We start from the raw sequence: 18971 nt of genomic DNA, 5'->3' as shown, positions 1-18971 counted from the left end.
GCGGGGCGAGAGGGAAGGGCTGAGGTGGCGCGTTCTGATTGGTCGTTGGGGTAGCCGTTGGGGTAGCCGTTGCTGGTTCAAAAAATCCGAAAAAACCCCAAAAAAGTTCCGGGACGCTCCTACTCGAGGCGTACTCTTGGATTGATCATGCGCGCATGTGTCATTCTGCACAACATGATCATCGATGATGAGCGTGGTACAAATTTGGACAACATCTATGAGACAGTTGCTTCAAATGTCGGCCCTGCAATACACCACCATGCACCGCCAAGCCTAGCAGCCAGGATTCAGATGGACACCGAAATGAGGGAGTCACCGATGTATACACAACTCCAGCATGATTTGATGGAGCATGTGTGGGCTAATTCCTAGATTATGTAATTTTTTCATATTTTTATGTAATCTTTTCAAATTTTTATTTAATTTTTTTTATGATGTAATCGGTAACAATTTTAGTTCAATAAAATAATTTCCTTGCATTATTTATATTGTTGTAATCTGAAAATGAAAAGCTGATGTCGAGGAGAGAGAAAAGCTGACGTGGAGGAAAGAGAAGTAAAGCTGGCACTATAGCCTGTGCATTGGCACCGTGGGGTGAGAGTTGGGTGAGAGTGAGGAAAAAAGCTGACGTGGCGGTTGAGAGTGAGGCTATGCATTGGCAACAGCCTTATGGAGATGTATATAGCAATAGAGAAAATTTGATGCAAAACGTCAAAATCACATTGAATGCACACTTTGCGATCAACAGTGACGTCTTTGTCCCTTTCGTGCCCTAAAAATATACTCCATAATAACAATAATAACTGAAGTAGCAATTGGCCCTTTGTCCCAAAAAAGAAACCGGATCTTGACAATGAGCGAAGAACACATACTATGCATGATCAGGGGGTAAATGAACCCCCTGTTGCCTACTCTGCTTCTTCCTGTATTTGGAAGAAGATAATCAGAGGCTACATATGCAGGTAGTACTACTAGTATTACTACTACTATAATTTTAGAGTTGTGGATTACTGGAAGAACTAGCTCCACAGCGGCGTCTGCACAGCCCCGCCGTCCTCACGCCACGCTCCGGCGTCCGGCGGCTCGACGAGCATGCCCTGCGCGAGGCTCTCGTAGTAGGGCCCGGCTACCATGCCGCCGAAACAGTGCTCCTCGTCCAGCTCCAGCAGGTCGCCGGACGACAAGTAGAACAGGGCGGCGCTCGGCGTCGTTGAGCCGATGACGACTGCGACCTTCTCGGCGGCGGCCGACAGGGCGGACGCGACAGTGGTATCCCGGACCGTGAACGCGACGACGGCGAGGGCGACGGCGGCCTTGACCTCCCGCGCGCTGCCGAAGCCGAAGGACCCTGCGGCGAGCACGGGGAGCATCCGCCACGCGGAGTCGGCGAAGTTGAGGCAGGCGTCGGGGCCCGAGAGCGCGAGCGCGGCGGCGTCGTGCGCGCGGGCCGCCATCTCGGCGGTGGCGAAGGTGCCGAGCCGCAGCCTGGAGCCCCTGGTGCCGTGCACGCGCATCTCGCACACCCACTGCCCGACGCGGCCGCGGCGGCGCACGCCGCGGTACACCGGGTGGCGCGTCTCGTGGAACTTGGTGCGCCCCGCGGGGCGCTTCGGCGGCTCCGAGCACACCGTCCTGTGGCTGTGGGGCTGCTCCTGGCCGGACGTGGAGGCGGCGTCCATCTCTGTTCAAGTGCCTGTGGAGGAGGAGGCTCCGAGCACACCGACCTGTGGCTGTGGGGCTAGCTTGCTGTGTGTCGATGGGCGGCGGAGCTTGGTTTAGAAGAATGGGGATACGGCGGAGGAGGGATATATAGGCAAGCGGGCGGTGGTTACCCGGCGGGAAGAAATGGAACTGGGGTAGGCCCCGTCACGCTCACGCTGACATAAGCGAGCAGCGTGGCAGCTTCATGGCCTTGCTTCCTTTTCCGCGCCACAGTCAGCAATATCTAGGTGAAGCGAGACGCCGCCCAAATCTTTGCTTCCAAAACAGGCAACAAATATTTTGGCATCTTGTCACTTGGCCATAGGATGAAGGAGGTCCCGCCCAGAGGGCGACGTTCCCAGCAGCTACCGAGTGAGCGTGAGAGCATCCCCACTCGTTGGCCCTCCCCACGCCCAAATCCGGCGAAATTTAGCGCCGGATGGATGTAGTTTTTGGCCTGGGGAGGCCCATTTTTCCAGCCGCGAGCCCATGGACGCGCACCCACCGCGTGCATAGCGACGGCGCAGTCACCGGGAAGGGCAATCGTCGGAGTTCCGTCGACGCATTGAACCGTCGCGAGGTGGACTGGAGAGCCGAAACGACTCGTCGGGAACGGTCGAATTGGCCTCGATGCGAGAACCACCGTAATGGAGCACGAACTCCGCGGAAGAGCAACCGCCGCTCTCTTTCGTCGAGAGACCTACATATACGGTTTTCGACGGGCGACGCCATTCATCTGTTCTCTCGTCACCATCCTCCGTCAACCATCTCCGTCAACCATGAGCGATATCTCTTGGCCATCGGACACCGACAGCGAGGGGAAGCCGCCTGGATGGCGCCATTGGTGGGATCCAGCTGCATCGTCCAGCAGCGACGATTCCCCCGCCGGCCAGCGAGGACGAGTGGGACGACGAGGAGGAGGACGAAGAGGCCGTGGAGCAGGCCGAGGAAGAGGCCGAGGAAGAGGAGGAGGAGCAGGAGCAGGAGCAGGAGGAGGAGGACGAAGAGGCTGATGAGGACGACGACGAGGAGGACTCAACTTCCTCCGACGAGGAGGTGACGAGCCGGAAGCGTCGCCGCGACGACGATGAGGCGGGGCCTTCTAAGAAGAAGAAGGAGTAGTTTAGTTTTAAAAAAATTATATGTAATTTTTATGTTTATTCGAATTATATTCGAAATATATATATAATCTATCTATGTTGCACCACTTGAGAGTTCAAAGCTTTCGTTCGACGAGGGTATTGCCGTAGATCGGGAAGACGAGGGTTTTGCCGTAGATCGGAGGCCATCGTCGCCGACAAGTTGGGGCCACGCGCGCTTTCGTTTCGTCCGGAGTCCCCGAGCGCTCCCCGGGGGGCCGGGGATGGCGTGGGATCGCCGGATGGATTTAGGCCCAAATCCGGACGAAAACGAGGAACCGGGGGCGCGACTGGACCGAATTACGCCGTCCGGATGGAAAAAACGCTCGCCGGGGACCTCGTCAGGGGGACGAGTGGAGATGCTTTGAGAGCGCAGCACCAGACGATGATCTTGATGCTGAGATCGATCCGGAAAAGATCCCGGCCAGCCTCCGAGGGCTCCACAGATGGCCCAGGTGGACCTGTCTGGATTTAATTAGCCTATACTTTGTCCACCTCAAATACGTGGATCAATCAAAGTTGCCCTGTATGGTGACCACTCAGGCACTCACGCACATGATCAGATGTGACCTATTTGTGAAATTATTCTGCCACTGTTCAGCGACCATTTTCTCTCCGACCAATAGTGCCGCCCCTCGGGTGTCTTTTTCTAGCCCTTCTTCTTTGTATAGTTTAACGTCCCAATAATGATCTCAATACTAGTTCTATCGAGTAAACGGGCACAAAACAACATCTCACCCACGCCCTTTAAAAGTGGCCGGCACATTTTGAAGCTCAATTTAATGTCGACAATCCCATACCGGCCCAGCGCCGCGGACGGCAGAGACGTTTGTTCGACATCTCCACAAGGTGTATAAGAGCATCTCCATCAGCGGCCCCATATAGTTTTGGAGGCGAAATGGGCTCGCACCGGCGCGTTTGAAGTAGCGCTGACGGTTTTTCATCCCAATAGAAGCACCGGCAACCCCGTGCCGCGTCGGCAACGACGGTTTTCACGGGTGAGGGCGTCTTGTCAGCGAGAGGACGCGAAGGTTCGCATCGGATGCGACGCGGGAAGGTTGGTCATCGGCGTTTAATGATCTCCTGCTCGGAAACAGAGGCGGCGATGAGGGCGGCGACTGGCCACACGGCGTCCACTCGCCTAGGCCACCGTAAATGCGGGTAGTTAGCGCCCCTATTAGTACGTACACCGTCCACCATCGCGGTGCTATCCTCTCATCTCCACCACCGTAGTCGCGGTGTCCTCTCTCGTCTCCACCACCGCCGCCGCGCCAGTCTCTCCTCTCCACCTCAAAAATGTCGCGTCGTCTTAAAACGGCGTACTCCATGCTTGGCCTCAACGGCTGCGCGCTGCCTGCGGCGCCTCAACCACCACCGCAGCCGGATGAACCTGCAACTCCAGCAAATCTTTGGATGTCATTTTGGTTAGCAAGTGCAGTACAGAATTACAATGCACAAACTTGCAGAATAACAGTGCAACCGGAAGCAACGGTTAGTAGAACAATATTGACGAGGGATCACCTCGGCAATGCCTACGTATTGTAGACTGGGGTTTCGGGAGAGAGCGGCGATGGAGATTCCGGGAGCGAGATTAGGCACACGACGTACCCAGCTTCGGGTCCCCTCGGTGGAGGATCCCTACGTGCTGCTAGCAATCCAGTATAAGATCATAAGTATGTTTACAGGGTGTCGCCGTAGGCGGAGCTATGTTGTCTATCTGCTATCTATATGTTCTCCCTTTATTTCGGGTGCCCTGGCTAGCTTTATATGTGCAACCAGCCTAGGGTTTTACAAGAGTCCTAGTCGACTACTTCTTCGGGTTACCTTGTTGGGCCTTCTCCATATTTGATCTTCTCCATATTGGGCCGAGCCAGGTATACTAATAATGGGTACCCGAAGGGTATGCCCATATCAGTAGCCCCCGAGTTTATAGGGAAGTTGAAGACTTGCGTAGAAACTCCAAGCATAACCATCTCCGAAGTCGAAAAAATACAAAGCGAGGTCCATGTCGTAGATCATGTGTGGCATAGACGATGTCGACGATTCTCGAAGTTATTTTTCTATCGGGTGCGCGACAGCGCTCCCGATGGGAGTAGCCCCCGAGTCTATGGGCAAGTGTTTGCACTTGGGCATAGACTCAAGTTGTACTACTCCATGAAGAACTTAACTATATTTCTGGAGGACTTGATTGTAATGTCCCAGGTTTAGAGACGATTGAGGGGTAGATTTTAGAAAGGGATGTGCATTGCATGGTAAATTACGGGGAAATTTCGCGTTTTTAAAACAAAACTGCATCGAAGAGGGACAGGTTTTTCTCTCGACATCCTACAGGGTTAGGGTTTCGAGAGTGCGATGAACTTGTTCCTACTTGTCTAAATTAGGGTTTTGAGAAGAGAGAAGTGGAATTGCATTGAAATTATAGTTGCATGATTGAATTATAAGTTAAGTTGTTTGAATGAATTCAAACCAAATTTGAATTTGAATTTCAAATTCAAACATCAAATGATTATCAAATAATTCAAATTTGAAGATAATTTAACACACAATTATCATTAAGCAAGAATATAAGTAATACAATAATTGCATTAAGCTCATTAAGGAAAACTTGAGCTTTATTGATAATCACACACATGATACATTGTCTTTACAATATTTAGAACAGAATTATGAATTACAACATATTACAAGAATGGACAAAATTAGAAAAAGAAAAGAAAAAGGAAATTACAATGCGGCGCGGGGGAGTGAGTAATTTCTCGCCGGAGCAGGATGGAGGAGGCAGCGGCGCACGACGGAGCTAGGGTTGCGAGTGAGGGGTTAACCCCTCACTCGCACCTGCGCCCAGTATAAGTAGGGGGCGGTGGGGCCGATTTCCTGGGCCCCGTATTCCGCCGAAACGGGGTGGCCCGAATACGGGGCCTGCTAGACGGCCCAAACCACGCCTACCCCGTATCTCGCCGGAATTTTACGGGGTGGGCGGGTTATAAGGGGCCTGTTAGACATGCTCTTAGAGCATCTCCACTCGCCATCCCCGAAGCGTACCCCAAAGCGATTTGGGACCCTGATACGTCCATTTTACATCACTATTTTATATCATAATTTGCTGTTATTCATTGATATATTTCATATTTGGAGATGATACTTATGTTATTTCATCTATTTTGCATGTTTCATGATTATTGGAGGATCGCGCACCGGAGCCAGGATTCTGCTGGAAAAAGCGTCGTCAGAAGGCAATATTTCGAAAGATCAACAATTGCCAGAAATTATCTGAAAACCCCTATTTTTCCAGAAGACGAAGGGAGCCAGAAGGGGGAGCCGAGGAGGGCTGCCATGGGCCCACCTCATAGGCTAGCGCGGCCCAAGGCCTGGCCGCGCCGCCCTGTGAGGAGGGGGGCCACAGCCCCCTCTGGCCCGCTCTCCTTCGCGTACATCTTCGTCCCGAAAACCTAAGACCTGGGGGATAGTCGCGAAGAGTCACAGCCGCCTCTGCGGGGCGGAAAAACACCAGAGAGAAAAGAGCTCTCCGGCAGGCTGAAATCTGCTGGGGAAATTCCCTCCCGGTGGGGGAAATCGACACCATCGTCACCGACATCGAGCTGGACATCATCTCCATCACCATCGTCATCATCTCCAACATCATCACCGCCATCTCCACCGCTGCACCTCGTCACCGCTGTAACAATTAGGGTTGAATCTTGATTGTTTGATAGGGGAAACTCTTCCGGTATTGATCTCTACTTGTTATTGATGCTATTGAGCGAAACCATTGAACCAAGGTTTATGTTCAGATTGTTATTCATCATCATATCACCTCTGATCATGTTCCATATGATGTCTTGTGAGTAGTTCGTTTAGTTCTTGAGGACATGGGTGAAGTCTAAATGTTAGTAGTGAATTATGGTTGAGTAATATTCAATGTTATGATATTTAAGTTGTGGTGTTATTCTTCTAGTGGTGTCATGTGAACGTCGACTACATGATACTTCACCTTTATGGGCCTAGGGGAATACATCTTGTACTCGTTTGCTAATTGCGGGGTTGCCGGAGTGACAGAAACCTAAACCCCCGTTGGTATATCGATGCAGGAGGGATAGCAGGATCTCAGAGTTTAAGGCTATGGTTAGATTTATCTTAATTACTTTCTTGTAGTTGCGGATGCTTGCAAGGGGTATAATCACAAGTATGTATTAGTCCTAGGAAGGGCGGTGCATTAGCATAGGTTCACCCACACAACACTTATCAAAACAATGAAGATTAATCAGCTATATGAAGCGAAAGCACTAGACTAAATCCCCGTGTATCCTCAAGAACGTTTGGTCATTATAAGTAAACAAACCGGCTTGTCCTTTGTGCTAAAAAGGACTGGGCCACTCGCTGCAATTATTACTCTCGCATTTTACTTACTCGTACTTTATTCAACTGCTGCATCAAAACCCCCTGAATACTTGTCTGTGAGCATCTACAGTGAATCCTTCACCGAAACTGCTTGTCAACACCTTCTGCTCCTCGTTGGGATCGACATTCTTACTTATCGAAAATACTACAATACACCCCCTATACTTGTGGGTCATCAAGACTATTTTCTGGCGCCGTTGCCGGGGAGTGAAGCGCTATTGGTAAGTGGAATTGGTAAGGGAAACTTTTACTGTTAGTGCTGATTTTATTTCTGCCTGCTGCTATAATTCATTATGGAGAGATCTTCTCTCGAATGCTTATTTGGAAAATCTACTACTACTGCAAAGGTAGTGGATGAGGCGCCAGGTGAGAAAGAGGTTCCATACAAAATACCAATGAAAATTATTGAACGTGTTGTGGATAACAGTTATACAGGGGATGGAACTGTCCATCCTGGAGAACATTTACTGTTCTTACATGAATTATGCGGTTTATTCAAGTGTGCAGGTATTGCTATGGATGAAGTGAGGAAGAAACTATTCTCTATATCGCTGTCTGGTAAAGCGGCGCATTGGTATAAATTACTGGATGATGGGGATTCTCTTGAATGGAATGATATTGTGCCCCGATTTTATTCTAAGTTCTATCCTCCAAGTGAAATTCACAAAGACCGGAACCGCATATATAATTTTTGGCCTCATGATGGAGAGAGTATTGCCCAAGCGTGGGGGAGATTGAAGTCTTTAATGCTCAAATGCCCCATTCATGAGCTTCCTGGTAATATTATTATTGATAATTTCTATGCAAGACTTTCTTTTCAAGACAAGACCTTGCTGGATACTTCTTGTTCTGGATCATTTACACGCAACAAAGAAGAGTTTAAAAGGGACCTTCTTAATCGGATCCAGGAGAATACTGAAGGATGGGAGAACGACAAGGATAGAGAATCAGCTATAAATTATGATTATAAATGCATTGAAGCTTTTATGGATACTGATAAATTTTGTAATATGAGTGCTACTTATGGTCTTGATTCTCAAGTTGCTGCAAATCTTTATAAAGCTTTTGCCTCTCATTATGAATTGCCTAAGAAGAATTTTGATAAGTTTCATGAACCGTATAAAGATAAAATTGATTCATCTATAAATAAATGTGTTGTAGTTGAAACTGTGGATCATGTTATTCCTGAAGCTTATATTGAAAAAACTCCTTTTCCTGCTAAAATGAAGGAGTACTCTGTTATAAATAGTGCGGTTAATAAAAGTGAAAAGAAAACTATAGAACCTGAAGAGCAAATAAAAGTTCAACCTGCTATTGCAATAGTTAAAGATCTTGTGACTGAAAATGTGGAAGATGGTCATATTATTTTCTGTGAAGATGCTTCTAATATTGTTTCACATCCTAAATAAGTCTAGGAAAGCTAGTGTTCCTATGCTATCAGCTAGAATTGGTGATCATTGTTATTATGGTTTATGCGATATTGGTGCAAGTATTAGTGCTATTCCTTATGAGCTTTACACGGAGATTATGCACGAAATTGGTTCTTGTGAACTTGAAGATATTGATGTGGTTATTCGGCTGGCTAATAGAGAAACTATCTCTCCAATTGGTATTGTTCGAGATGTGGAAGTTCTCTGTGGTAAGATTAAATATCCTGCTGACTTTTTGGTACTTGGTTCTGCTGCTAGTAAGTATTGTCCTATCATTTTTGGTAGACCTTTTCTAAATACTTGTGGAGCTGTTATAGATTGCAAGAAAGAGAAAATTTTGACTAAATTTGCTGGTGAATCTTATGAGTTTAATTTCTCTAAATTTGCCAAAACCCCTTATAAAGCTGATTCACCTAATAATGATTTTAGAGTTGAACAGTGTGCATCTATTGCTCTTGCTCCTAATAATCCTTTGCAGCAACATTTGGAGAATAGTGAGAGTGAAGTTTTTAGGGAAGAAAGAAATGAGCTTGATGAAATTTTCCTTCGTCAACCTATACTTAAACATGATTTACCGGTAGAAGATCTAGGTATAACATTGCCACCAAAAGTAGGTCCTGTTTTTGATTTAAAACCATTGCCTGATGATCTTAAATATGCTCATATTGATGATAAGAAAATATATCCTGTTATTATTAGTTCTAAACTTTCAGAGATTGAGGAAGAAAGGTTATTGGAAATATTGAAGAAACACCGAGGAGCTATTGGCTACACTCTTGATGACTTGAAGGGGATTTCTCCCTCTATTTGCCAACATGCTATTAATATGGAAGATGATGCAAAGCCTGTTGTTGAACATCAACGTCGTCTAATTCCTAAGATGAAGGATGTGGTAAGGAATGAGGTATTAAAACTTCTTGAAGCTGGTATTATATATCCTATTGCTGATAGTAGATGGGTAAGTCCTGTGCATTGCGTTCCTAAGAAAGGAGGAATGACTGTTGTGCCTAATGATAATGATGAGCTCATACCTCAAAGAGTAGTTGTAGGGTATAGAACGTGCATTGATTATCGAAAAGTTAATAAGGTTACTAAGAAAGATCATTACCCTTTACCTTTTATTGATCAAATGTTAGAAAGGTTGTCTAAAAATACTCATTTTTGCTTTCTTGATGGTTATTCTGGCTTTTCACAAATTGCTGTTAAAACTAAGGATCAAGAGAAAACCACTTTCACTTGTCCCTATGGAACTTATGCTTATAGACGTATGCCTTTTGGTTTATGTAATGCTCCTGCTACTTTTCAAAGATGCATGTCTGCTATTTTTCATGGTTTTTGCGAGAGTATTGTAGAGGTATTCATGGATGATTTCTCTGTCTATGGGAATTCTTTTGATAATTGCTTGCGGAACCTTGATAAAGTTTTGCGGAGATGTGAAGAAACTAACCTTGTTCTTAATTGGGAGAAATGCCACTTTATGGTTAATGAAGGAATTGTATTGGGACATAAAATTTCTGAGAGAGGTATTGAAGTTGATAGAGCTAAAGTTGAAACAATTGAGAAGATGCCCTATCCTAGGGATGTTAAAGGTATTCGTAGTGTTCTTGGTCATGTTGGATTGTATAGGAGATTTATTAAAGACTTCTCCAAGATTTCAAAACCTCTTACTAATCTTCTTCAAAAAGATGTACCTTTTGTTTTTGATGATGATTGTAAGGAGGCTTTTGAAACTCTAAAGAAAGCCTTAACAACTGCTCCTATAGTTGAACCTCCTGATTGGAACTTACCTTTTGAAATTATGTGTGATGCTAGTGATTTTGCTGTAGGTGCTGTTCTTGGACAGCGAGTAGATAAAAAATTGAATGTTATTCATTATGCTAGTAAAACTCTTGATGCTGCTCAAAGAAATTATGCTACAACTGAAAAAGAATTGTTAGCGGTAGTCTTTGCTTGTGACAAGTTTAGATCCTATATTGTTGATTCAAAAGTTACCATTCATACTGATCATGCTGCAATTAGATACCTAATGCAAAAGAAAGATGCTAAGCCAAGGCTTATTAGATGGGTGCTTCTGTTGCAAGAATTTGATTTGCATATTATAGATAGGAAAGGTGCTGATAATCCTGTTGCTGATAATTTATCTAGATTGGAAAATATTGCTTATGATCATGTTCCTGTTAATGATAGTTTTCCAAATGAACAATTGGCTGTAATAAAGGTGAGCTCGCGAGATAGCCCTTGGTATGCTGATTATGCTAACTTTATTGTTTCCAAGTACTTGCCTCCAACCTTTTCAGCTCAGCAAAGGAGGAAATTCTTTTATGATTTGAGGCATTATTTTTGGGATGACCCACACTTATATAAAGAAGGAGTGGATGGTATTCTGCGAAGATGTGTTCCCGAATATGAACAAAAAGAGATATTGAGTAAATGTCATGGTAGTGTTTATGGAGGACATCACGCCGGAGATAGAACCGCGCAAAAGGTTCTACAATCAGGTTTTTATTGGCCAACTCTCTTCAAAGATGCAAGGAAGTTTATTTTATCTTGTGATGAATGTCAAAGGGTTGGTAATATCTCCAGACGCAATGAAATGCCTATGAATTATACTCTTGTTATTGAACCATTCGATTGTTGGGGATTTGACTTCATGGGACCTTTCCCCTCTTCAGAAGGTAACACTCATATACTTGTTGCTGTTGATTATGTTACTAAATGGGTGGAAGCCATATCCACAAAAAGTGCTGATGGTGAGACTTCTTTAAGAATGCTTTTAGATATTATTTTTCCCAGATTTGGAGTTCCTAGATATCTTATGACTGATGGAGGTTCTCATTTTATTCATGGTGGTTTTAAAAAAACTCTTGCTAAATATGGTATTAATCATAGGATTGCTTCCGCTTATCATCCTCAAACTAGTGGGCAAGTAGAACTATCAAATAGAGAGATTAAATCTATCTTGCAAAAGACTGTTAATAAATCTAGAAAGAATTGGGCTAGTAAATTGAAGGAAGCATTGTGGGCTTATAGAACTGCTTATAAAAATCCCATGGGTATGTCACCGTATAAAATGGTCTATGGGAAAGCTTGTCATTTACCTTTAGAACTAGAGCACAAAGCTTATTGGGCGGTAAGAGAACTAAATAAAGATCCTAAACTTGCCGGTAATAAGAGATTGCTACAACTGAGTTCTTGATACGTCTCAAACGTATCTATAATTTCTTATGTTCCATGCTACTTTTATGATGATACTCACATGTTTTATACACATTATATGTCATTATTATGCATTTTCCGGCACTAACCTATTAACGAGATGCCGAAGAGCCAGTTGCTGTTTTCTACTGTTTTTGGTTTCAGAAATCCTAGTAAGGAAATATTCTCGGAATTGGACGAAATCAACGCCCACGGTCCTATTTTTGCACGAAGCTTCCAGAAGACCGAGGGGGAAAGGAAGTGGGGCCACGAGGTGGCCACACACTAGGGCGGCGCGGCCCAGGCCCTGGCCGCGCCGGCCTGTGGTGTGGGCCCCTCGTGACGCCCTTTGACCTGCCCTTCCGCCTACAAATAGCCTTCGTCGCGAAACCCCCAGTACCGAGAGCCACGATACGAGAAAACATACTGAGACGCCGCCGCCGCCAATCCCATCTCGAGGGATTCAAGAGACCACCTCCGGCACCCTGCCGGAGAGGGGAATCATCTCCTGGAGAACTCTACACCGCCATGGTCGCCTCCGGATTGATGTGTGAGTAGTTCACCCCTGGACTATGGGTCCATAGCAGTAGCTAGATGGTTGTCTTCTCCCCATTGTGCTATCATTGTCTGATCTTGTGAGCTGCCTATCATGATCAAGATCATCTATCTGTAATGCTACATGTGTGTTTGTTGGGATCCGATGAATAGAGAATACTATGTTATGTTGATTATCAATCTATGTGTTGTTTATGATCTTGCATGCTCTCCGTTACTAGTAGATGCTTTGGCCAAGTTGATGCTTGTAACTCCAAGAGGGAGTATTTATGCTCGATAGTGGGTTCATGTCTCCGTGAATCTGGAGGAGTGACAAGAACCTCTAAGGTTATGGATGTGCTGTTGCCACTAGAGATAAAACATTGATGCTATGTCCGAGGATGTAGTTATTGATTACATTACGCACCATACTTAATGCAACTGTCTGTTGCTTGCAGCTTAATACCGGAAGGGGTTCGGATGATAACCTGAAAGTGGACTTTTTAGGCATAGATGCATGCTGGATAGCGGTCTATGTACTTTGTCGTAATGCCCAATTAAATCTCACAATACTCATCATGTCATGTATGTGCATTGTCATGCCCTCTCTATTTGTCAATTGCCCAACTGTAATTTGTTTACCCAATATGCTATTTCTTATGGGAGAGACACCTCTAGTGAACTGTGGACCCCGGTCCATTCTTTTACATTGAATACAATCTACTGCAATATTGTTTCTACTGTTTTCTGCAAACAATCATCATCCACACTATACATTTAATCCTTTGTTACAGCAAGCCGGTGAGATTGACAACCTCACTGTTTCGTTGGGGCAAAGTACTTTGGTTGTGTTGTGCAGGTTCCACGTTGGCGCCGGAATCCCTGGTGTTGCGCCGCACTACATCTCGCCGCCATCAACCTTCAACGTGCTTCTTGGCTCCTACTGGTTCGATAAACCTTGGTTTCATACTGAGGGAAACTTGCTGCTGTACGCATCACACCTTCCACTTGGGGTTCCCAACGGACGCGTGTTGTACGCGTATCAAGCTAAATTTCTGGCGCCGTTGCCGGGGAGATCAAGACACGCTGCAAGGGGAGTCTTCACAATCCAATCTCTTTACTTTGTTTTTGTCTTGCTTTATTTTATTTACTACTTTGTTTGCTGCATTATATCAAAATACAAAAAAAAATAGTTGCTAGTTTTACTTTATTTACTGTCTTGCACTCTATATCAAAAACACAAAAAAAATTAGTTACTTGCACTTACTTTACTTATTTCATCATGTTTCCTTTTAATTTTACCGTTAAAGACATGCCGGTAGGGCGCAGGTCTATAATTGGGAGAAATAATATAGAAGAATTTTTCAACCATGTTAGTACCGTTGATGATTTTGAAGATAGACACTTGGTAGACCTTGCTCCTACTTATGAAATTGCCGCTGCTGCTTTAGTTCGTATGATGGAAACTAAATTTGTTAATCTCAATCCTATAATCCAACACATGTTTCTTACACTCGGTGATATGGAAGAAGGGGAAAAGAAAGATTTTGTTTTAGAAACCCTTCTTAGAGAATTTGGTGGTATAGCAAGAGAGGCTAGAAAGGTCTTTGCTAAATATGATATGCTTGGTTCTTATACCAATTTTGTTAGTCTCCTTGAAAAAATGGATATGGATAGAATAAGGTATACTAATAATATTAATGATGGTGGGGAGATCAAAGCACCAATACCATGTAAGCTCCTAGCAATGCATGAAGCACTAGAAAATAACTATGCTTGGCTTGTTCCTGAAAATTTGTTCGATGAGAGTAGTAAGCCCAAGACTAATGAAAAGGGAGACGCTAAAACTTATGTATCCAATATACTATGCATGGTTGAGAAAACTCCGCATCCCGCTGTAGATGCACCATCCTTCGATAATACTTGATACACACTTTCTGCGCCTAGCTGAAAGGCGTTAAAGAAAAGCGCTTATGGGAGACAACCCATGTTTTTACTACAGTAATTTTGTTTTATATTTGAGTCTTGGAAGTTGTTTACTACTGTAGCAACCTCTCCTTATCTTAGTTTTATTGCATTGTTGTGCCAAGTAAAGTCTCTAATAAAAGTATGTTACTAGATTTGGATTACTGCGCAGAAACAGTTTTCTTTGCTGTTACGAATTTGGGTCTAATTCTCTGTAGGTAACTCAGAAAATTATGCCAATTTACGTGAGTGATCCTCAGATATGTTCTCAACTTTCATTAGTTTTAAGTTTTTTCATCTGAGCAAATCTGGTGCCTGTTAAAAATTCGTCTTTACGAACTGTTCTGTTTTGACAGATTCTGCCTTTTATTTTGCATTGCCTGTTTTGCTATGTTAGATGGATTTGTTTGTTCCATTGACTTTCAGTAGCTTTGTGCAATGTCCAGAAGTATAAAGAATGATTGTGTCACCTCTGAATATGTGAATTTTAATTGTGCGCTAACCCTCTAATGAGTTGCTTTGAGTTTGGTGTGGAGGAAGTTTTCAAGGATCAAGAGAGGAGGATGATATACACTATGATCAAGGAGAGTGAAAGCTCTAAGCTTGGGGATGCCCCGGTGGTTCACCCCTGCATATATCAAGAAGACTCAAGCGTCTAAGCTTGGGGATGCCCAAGGCATCCCCTTCTTCATCGACAACATTATCAGGTTCCTCCCCTGAAACTATATTTTTATTCCATCACATCTTATGTACTTTACTTGGAGCGTATGTTTGTTTTCGTTTTTGTTTTGTTTGAATAAAATGGATCCTAGCATTAATTGTATGGGAGAGAGACACGCTCCGCTGTTGCATATGGACAAATATGTCCTTAGGCTTTACTCATAGTATTCATGGCGAAAGTTTCTTCTTCGTTAAATTGTTATATGGTTGGAATTGGAAAATGATATATGTGGTAATTGGTATAACATCTTGGATAATGTGATACTTGGCAATTGTTGTGCTCATGTTTAAGCTCGTGCATCATATACTTTGCACCTATTAATGAAGAAATACATAGAGCATGATAAAATCTGATTTGCATGTTTGGTCTCTCTAAGGTCTAGATAATTTCTAGTATTGAGTTTGAACAACAAGGAAGACGGTATAGAGTCTTATAATGTTTACAATATGTCTTTTATGTGAGTTTTGTTGTACCGCTTCATCCTTGTGTTTGTTTCAAATAAACCTTGCTAGCCTAAACCTTGTATCGAGAGGGAATACTTCTCATGCATCCAAAATCCTTGAGCCAACCACTATGCCATTTGTGTCCACCATACCTACCTACCACATGGTATTTCTCCGCCATTCCAAAGTAAATTGCTTGAGTGCTACCTTTAAAATTTCCATTCTTTACCTTTACAATATATAGCTCATGGGACAAATAGCTTAAAAACTATTGTGGTATTGAATATGTACTTGTGCACTTTATCTCTTATTAAGTTGCTTGTTGTGCGATAACCATGTTTCTGGGGACGCCATCAACTACTCTTTTGTTGAATATCATGTGGGTTGCTATGCATGTCCGTCTTGTCTGAAGTAAGAGAGATCTACCACTTTTATGGTTAGAGCATGCATATTGTTAGAGAAGAACATTGGGCCGCTAACTAAAGCCATGAATCATGGTGGAAGTTTCAGTTTTGGACATATATCCTCAATCTCATATGAGAACACTAATTGTTGCTACATGCTTATGCATTTAAGAGGAGTCCATTATCTGTTGTCCATGTTGTCCCGGTATGAATGTCTAAGTTGAGAATAATCAAAAGCGAGAAATCCAAAATGCGAGCTTTCTCCTTAGACCTTTGTACAGGCAGCATGGAGGTACCCCATTGTGACACTTGGTTAAAACATATGTATTGCGATGATCCGGTAGTCCAAGCTAATTAGGACAAGGTGCGGGCACTATTAGTATACTATGCATGAGGCTTGCAACTTGTAAGATATAATTTACATAACTCATATGCTTTATTACTACTGTTGACAAAATTGTTTCTTGTTTTCAAAATAAAAGCTCTAGCACAAATATAGCAATCGATGCTTTCCTCTTTGAAGGACCATTCTTTTACTTTTATGTTGAGTTAGTTCACCTATTTCTCTCTACCTTAAGAAGCAAACACTTGTGTGAACTGTGCATTGATTCTTACATACTTGCATATTGCACTTGTCATATTACTCTATGTTGACAATATCCATGAGATATACATGTTACAAGTTGAAAGCAACCGCTGAAACTTCATCTTCCTTTGTGTTGCTTCAATACCTTTACTTTGAATTATTGCTTTATGAGTTAACTCTTATGCAAGACTTATTGATGCTTGTCTTTAAGTACTATTCATGAAAAGTCTTTGCTTTATGATTCAGTTGTTTACTCATGTCATTACCATTGTTTTGATCGCTGCATTCATTACATGTGCTTACAATAGTATGATCAAGATTATGTTGGTAGCATTGTCACTTAAGAAATTATCTTTGTTATCGTTTACCTACTCGGGACGAGTAGGAACTAAGCTTGGGGATGCTTGATACATCTCAAACGTATCTATAATTTCTTATGTTCCATGCTACTTTTATGATGATACTCACATGTTTTATACACATTATATGTCATTATTATGCATTTTCCGGCACTAACCTATTAACGAGATGCCGAAGAGCCAGTTTCTGTTTTCTGCTGTTTTTGGTTTCAGAAATCCTAGTAAGGAAATATTCTCGGCGCCCAGGGTCCTATTTTTGCACGAAGCTTCCAGAAGACCGAGGGGGAAAGGAAGTGGGGCCACGAGGTGGCCACACACCAGGGCGGCGCGGCCCAGGCCCTGGCCGTGCCGGCCTGTGGTGTGGGCCCCTCGTGACGCCCTTTGACCCGCCCTTCCGCCTACAAATAGCCTCCGTCGCGAAACCCCCAGTACCGAGAGCCACGATACGAGAAAACATACTGAGACGCCGCCGCCGCCAATCCCATCTCGGGGGATTCTGGAGATCACCTTCGGCACCCTGCCGGAGAGGGGATTCATCTCCCGGAGGACTCTACACCGCCATGGTCGCCTCCGGATTGATGTGTGAGTAGTTCACCCCTGGACTATGGGTCCATAGCAGTAGCTAGATGGTTGTCTTCTCCCCATTGTGCTATCATTGTCTGATCTTGTGAGCTGCCTATCATGATCAAGATCATCTATCTGTAATGCTACATGTGTGTTTGTTGGGATCCGATGAATAGAGAATACTATGTTATGTTGATTATCAATCTATGTGTTGTTTATGATCTTGCATGCTCTCCGTTACTAGTAGATGCTTTGGCCAAGTTGATGCTTGTAACTCCAAGAGGGAATATTTATGCTCGATAGTGGGTTCATGTCTCCGTGAATCTGGAGGAGTGACAAGAACCTCTAAGGTTATGGATGTGCTGTTGCCACTAGGGATAAAACATTGATGCTATGTCCGAGCATGTAGTTATTGATTACATTACGCACCATACTTCATGCAATTGTCTGTTGCTTGCAACTTAATACCGGAAGGGGATCGGATGATAACCTGAAAGTGGCCTTTTTAGGCATAGATGCATGCTGGATAGCGGTCTATGTACTTTGTCGTAATGCCCAATTAAATCTCACAATACTCATCATGTCATGTATGTGCATTGTCATGCCCTCTCTATTTGTCAATTGCCCAACTGTAATTTGTTTACCCAATATGCTATTTCTTATGGGAGAGACACCTCTAGTGAACTGTGGACCCCGGTCCATTCTTTTACATTGAATACAATCTACTGCAATACTGTTTCTACTGTTTTCTGCAAACAATCATCATCCACACTATACATTTAATCCTTTGTTATAGCAAGCCGGTGAGATTGACAACCTCACTGTTTCGTTGGGGCAAAGTACTTTGGTTGTGTTGTGCAGGTTCCACGTTGGCGCCGGAATCCCTGGTGTTGCGCCGCACTACATCTCGCCGCCATCAACCTTCAACGTGCTTCTTGGCTCCTACTGGTTCGATAAACCTTGGTTTCATACTGAGGGAAACTTGCTGCTGTACGCATCACACCTTCCACTTGGGGTTCCCAACGGACGCGTGTTGTACGCGTATCGGTTCTCTAGATGAATGGAGAAGTGAAGCTTATGAGAATGCTAAACTCTTTAAAGAGAAAGTTAAGAAATGGCATGATAGAAGAATTATCAAAAGAGAACTTAATATTGGGGATAAAGTCCTATTGTATCGGTCTCGTCTCAGATTCTTTGCAGGAAAGTTACTCTCAAAATGGGAAGGACCATATGTGGTTGAAGAGGTGTATCGATCAGGAGCAATTAAAATTAGCTCTCTCCAAGGCAATGCCACACAAGTAGTGAATGGACAAAGACTCAAGCATTATATCTCAGGTGATTCTTATAACGAAGATGTTGATGTTATTCGAGTGGTAACTCCGGAAGCATCAAAGGTCAAATTGACAGTTCTGCAGAGTTCGACTTTGAATAGGTAACAGTACTGGTAATAAAAAGTCCGCGTTTTACTTTCCGAACAATGTTTTTGCTGTTTTTGGTAAATATGAGAAATTACGAGATCGAAACGGAGTGGA

The 18971-nt window shown here is 43.9% G+C and overlaps 1 protein-coding gene across 1 annotated transcript; it reads right to left on the bottom strand.

The window, feature by feature from the left end:
• Positions 1–804: 804 nt before the first annotated feature.
• LOC127302487 (dehydration-responsive element-binding protein 1B-like) lies at positions 805–1920 on the bottom strand. Its single transcript, XM_071820380.1, has one exon. It carries the CDS (start codon positions 1677–1679, stop codon positions 1020–1022), a length of 660 nt encoding a protein of 219 aa, XP_071676481.1. The 5' UTR covers positions 1680–1920; the 3' UTR covers positions 805–1019.
• Between the last annotated feature and the right edge of the window lie 17051 nt (positions 1921–18971).

The sequence above is a fragment of the Lolium perenne genome, chromosome 5 (genome assembly GCF_019359855.2).
Source record: "Lolium perenne isolate Kyuss_39 chromosome 5, Kyuss_2.0, whole genome shotgun sequence".
Taxonomy (NCBI): domain Eukaryota; kingdom Viridiplantae; phylum Streptophyta; class Magnoliopsida; order Poales; family Poaceae; genus Lolium; species Lolium perenne.
The sequence above is the reverse complement of the archived record's forward strand: the minus strand, read 5'-3'. Positions and strand labels throughout refer to the sequence as shown.

Bases quoted from the DNA above. Each gene is read 5' to 3' on its own strand.
- LOC127302487 (XM_071820380.1), bottom strand. From the start codon at position 1,679: ATGGACGCCGCCTCCACGTCCGGCCAGGAGCAGCCCCACAGCCACAGG.